Source organism: Lacerta agilis, chromosome 3 (genome assembly GCF_009819535.1).
Source record: "Lacerta agilis isolate rLacAgi1 chromosome 3, rLacAgi1.pri, whole genome shotgun sequence".
Lineage (NCBI taxonomy): Eukaryota > Metazoa > Chordata > Lepidosauria > Squamata > Lacertidae > Lacerta > Lacerta agilis.
The window spans coordinates 88,388,869-88,392,995 of NC_046314.1; the positions used below are offsets into that span (position 1 = coordinate 88,388,869).

Below are 4,127 nucleotides of genomic sequence, written 5' to 3' on the forward strand. Positions count from 1 at the left end.
AAGAAAACACACAGATAAGCTCTGAAAATGATAACATTGTTTCAACAAACTCCCAGGACAACAAAACCTTTTCTCCGGCTATGCCCTTAATATTCCATAAATGACTGGGCCACACCGCAGGGAAAGATTCCTGAAACAAAAAGGCAGGACCCAGGTGCCTGTCTCATTTCCGTGGGTAATTTGTTGGTAAAAGGGGAATATTCTGCACACTTATCGACATTAACCCTGTGGCAGCCACCTTTTCCAGCACAGTGCAGTGGTGCTCAGAGGGTCTTCCTGCTAGATATGCATTCTAGAAAACATGGAACTGGGGAGAACCATTAACTTCACTAGCTGATCTGGGGCCATTCCTGCTCTTCCAACCAACCCTAACTTACAGGGTCGTTGTGAGGATAAAATGACAGAAGGAAGAACCATTTTGAGCTCTTTTGGGGAGGGGAGCGGGAATATAATGGAAATGATGGCGTACTGGCAGAAGGTTTGCTTCATAAACCATCCTCATCCTGCCCTGCCTTCTTTTGCCCATGGTTGCTGCCTTAGAGCAGGGGTTCCCCAACTTGGGTCTCCAGCTACTGTTGCTCTACAACACCCAGTATCCCTAGTTGGCTTGACTAGTGGTCAGGGATGATGAGAGTTGCAGTCCAAAAACAGCTGGAGACCCAAGTAAAGAACCCCTGCCTTATACTTTATTGGGGCAGGAAAACCTTCAAGAATTTGGAGCTGCTGCTCAGATCTTCCCCAAAGCAATGTACGGTAAGTGTGTGTGTGTGTGTGTGTGTGTGTGTGTCTACTAGTGTGAAGAAAACAAAGCAGTAGTTAACCCAAACTGGACCTTCCTGCCCTTACAGCAACCCTGTTGGGTAGTCCACTGCCATTTTATATATTGAAATAGGCTTGCCCTGAATGTGTCCGGCCTGGGGAGAGTACCGTGGGCCACAGAGAGGAGAAGGGCTGCCAATTCCCCCTCCAGCACAGTTCCAAGCCCCGCGGAGTACAGCAGAGGCCGCCCAAGCCTGCTTGGGCAGGAGTTGGTCCCAGAAAGTTCAACAGGGTTTGCTTCCCTTATTAAGTGAGCTTCGAATGGCAGCTTCAGAGGTTCCGGGACTCGCTGATGCGGGAGAAAGCCCTGCTTAGGGGACTTCTCCCCAGCAGCAAACACTTTTTGGGGGCTGCAGAAAGACACACCTGGTTGCAGCAGATTAAAGGAGAGGCGAAGGAGCCCCCCCCCCATCTCTCTCTCTCTCTCGACCCCTATTAAAACTTCTCCTAGGCTTGACGCAGGACGTGGTCCCAGCTAAAACCCCGCCTCCAATTTATCCGAGTCCCTCTGGCTAAGCCAAGGCAGGACAGGAAAAGCAACGCAAATTTCTTCCCCGCCCAAAAGCAGCAGCAGGGAAATAGGGAGGATGGGGGTGGGGTGGGGTTGCCAATGCCCCGCCAGCCTACTTGTTAAATTGCTGCTTACCATTTGGGGGCATCTACCTAATGCCACCGAACACAAACCACCTTTGGGAAAAAGTGGATTCCTTTTCGTTCTCTTCTCTCTTCCCCCCTCCAAAATAAACTATAAAGGTGCCCCGCCTAAGTCCAGAACCCATTTCTCTTAAATGCTGCAGGAATTTGGAACCCAGTTTGGAAAAAAAAATCAATTTTTCAGGATGCCTATCTACAAAGGAGGTGATGGTTTCACTGAGCACATTCTCTGGCATACTTTTCTTTTTCATGTCCCCACTGATTTATTTACCATATTTCTGTAAATGGAGGAGCAGATTTGGATATGGCCCAAAATGTGCGCATGTGTCGTGCAGATCTCTATTCTCCCATCTCCTCTTACACTATATTCTGGGTCTTTTCCTGTGAGGAAGACCTGCTTAAGTGATTTATTATTATTACTAAATTGGTTGCCACTAGCAGCATTGCCATTCCCGAACCCCATAGAACCAGCACAGAATCTTGCGGTGTACTTTAAAAAATCCAGACATTTATTTAATAAACAACAACAACAATAATACCCCGTCCATGTTACTGGGTTTCCCCAGCCACTCTGGGTGGCTTCCAAATATATTAAAAAAATAAAAACATTTTAAAACTCCTTGATACAAGGCTGTCTTTAGATGTCCTCCAAAGTGGTGTTGTTCTTTATCACCCCGACATCTGCTGGGAGAGCGGGATGGAACAAGTCCCCTATTATGCATGATCCGCGGGAGGCGGTGGGCCCAGCGGAACCGCGTTGAAGGGATCTCCGGGGGGCATCTGCAGAGCCTGTGCCCTCCTCGCCTTCGCTCTGCGGTTTAGGAACCACACCTGTTTGGGAAGCGAGAAAGAGAAGACCCGTGAGCTCAGGTGTACTCAATAAATCCCCGCCCTAGAAGACGCAGGGGAATTGAGACTTCTTCAGAGCCAGCCAGCACGACCAATGGTTGCAGCTGATGGGAGCTCCATCTCAGCAACGGCCACGAGGTCTGAACCCTCCGTTTCCTTTCGGAAGCGGCTTTTAGAGTGAGGAACAGAGAAGGGCGCTTCGTTCGCGGCCACCGGTTTGTCCCTTCAAATTTATTCTCTCCCCCTTAACAAGTGGGGAAGGAGGGGTTGTCCTTCCCAAGAGGTAAAAGAAGCAGGATCCCGCTTGCTGGGTAATAATCCCTCCTGCCAGGGCTCAGGCTACTCCAAGGCTTCCCAGCCCCATCTCAGGAGGGACCAGCTGCTGCGCCAGCACTTGAGATCCAGCAGGGACGCCCAGCCCCCTAAAAAAAAGCATCCCTGGCCAGACTCCCTGGCCCTCGAGGCCGGGAAGTGAACGAAAAGCCGACGGGAGCCGAATTTCGAGGGAGGAGGCGGCACGCCCGGTACTGAATGAGAGAGAGCTCTTGGTCCAACCCCGAAGAGAGCGCAAAAGGAAGAGGTCTCTCCCAGCCGGATGGCGCGGATGCCTCTTCGTTCGCGCCTTGGCTTTTGAGGAGGAACTTGGCTCCCCCTTCGGAGTCAGTCCCGGGAAGCTCCCCGGTTGTTGGGCGAGATGCCCCTTGGCGGTCCCTCCGATTCCCCCTGGAGCTTCAGAGGCCCGAGTCCGGGTCAACCCGACGAGAGGCACGCCTGGCGTCGACCGGTCCCCGCCCGGGAAATTCCTCCCAAGGAGCACCCACCTGCTCGCAACCCCTTTCACCCGTCGGGGCGCAAAGGTTCCCCTGGGAGGAGGAGGAGGAGGAGGAGAGGGTCCTGGTCCTCGCCCCCTCCCCGTCGGGTTTCTTCCTTCACTCACCTGGATGCGCCCCTCCTCGAGCATCAGGTCTTTGGCCAGCTCCACCCGTTCCACATAGAGGGGATACGGGTTTTTCTTGAAGGTGGCTTCAAGTACAGCCACCTGCTGCTCACTGAAGTGGGTCCGGTGTCTTCGGTCCTGCGCCGGCCCCTTCGGGTGCTGTCGCTGCAGCCCGACTGGGAGCGGAGGCTCCCGAAAGCCTTCAGCTGCAAAAGAGAAGAAAATCTAGATCAGCAAACAGTGCCTTCGCTCGCTTTGGCCCAGAGAGCGCCCTGCTTGCTCTTGGGGACTGACTAGTCACTAGCGACTTACCAGGGCGGTTGGCAGCCGGAGGAGGGGGAAGTAGGTCAGCGAAGAACTGTTGCAGGTCCTCGTCGCAAAGGGGAAAGACTGGAGAAGCCATCGTCGTCTTCTGCGTCCAAGGATTGGGGGCAGAGGAGCCGCGGGCTCCCTTAAATAGGTCTCCCAAACGGCTGCCCTTGGCTCACTCATTGGCCCCCTGGGTCCCAGGGCCTGGGAGTGTGGGCGGAGCCTAGAGGGGCGGGGCCTATCCCCCCAGCCGCCGAAGACTTTTACTTGCTTATTTGGCTTCGGATGGGGATTTTGATTTTTCTCCAGTCCTGGCTTCATTTGGAAAATTTCGGCTCTATTTTTGATGCTTATTTATTGCACGCCATCTCTAGTAGTATCCTACTAGTCCAGCAGTTACAGGTAGTTACAGGTGGTTTCAGTGTATCTGAAGAAGTGTGCATGCACACGAAAGCTCATACCAAGAACTCTAGTCTAAGGTGCTGCTGGAAGGAATTTTTTTATTTTTTATTTTGTTTCGAGTTGTAGTAGTAGTAGTTGTTGTTGTAGTAGCAGTAGT

General features: G+C 52.5%; 1 protein-coding gene across 1 annotated transcript; it reads right to left on the minus strand.

Moving 5' to 3' along the window:
- Positions 1–2,056: 2,056 nt before the first annotated feature.
- On the minus strand, positions 2,057–3,662 carry LOC117044647 (homeobox protein prophet of Pit-1-like). The gene is made up of 3 exons (XM_033145456.1): positions 3,572–3,662; positions 3,260–3,465; positions 2,057–2,304 (listed from the first exon to the last, which is right to left on the minus strand). Exons 1-3 carry the CDS (start codon positions 3,660–3,662, stop codon positions 2,188–2,190), a joined length of 414 nt encoding a protein of 137 aa, XP_033001347.1. The 3' UTR covers positions 2,057–2,187.
- Positions 3,663–4,127: the final 465 nt, after the last annotated feature.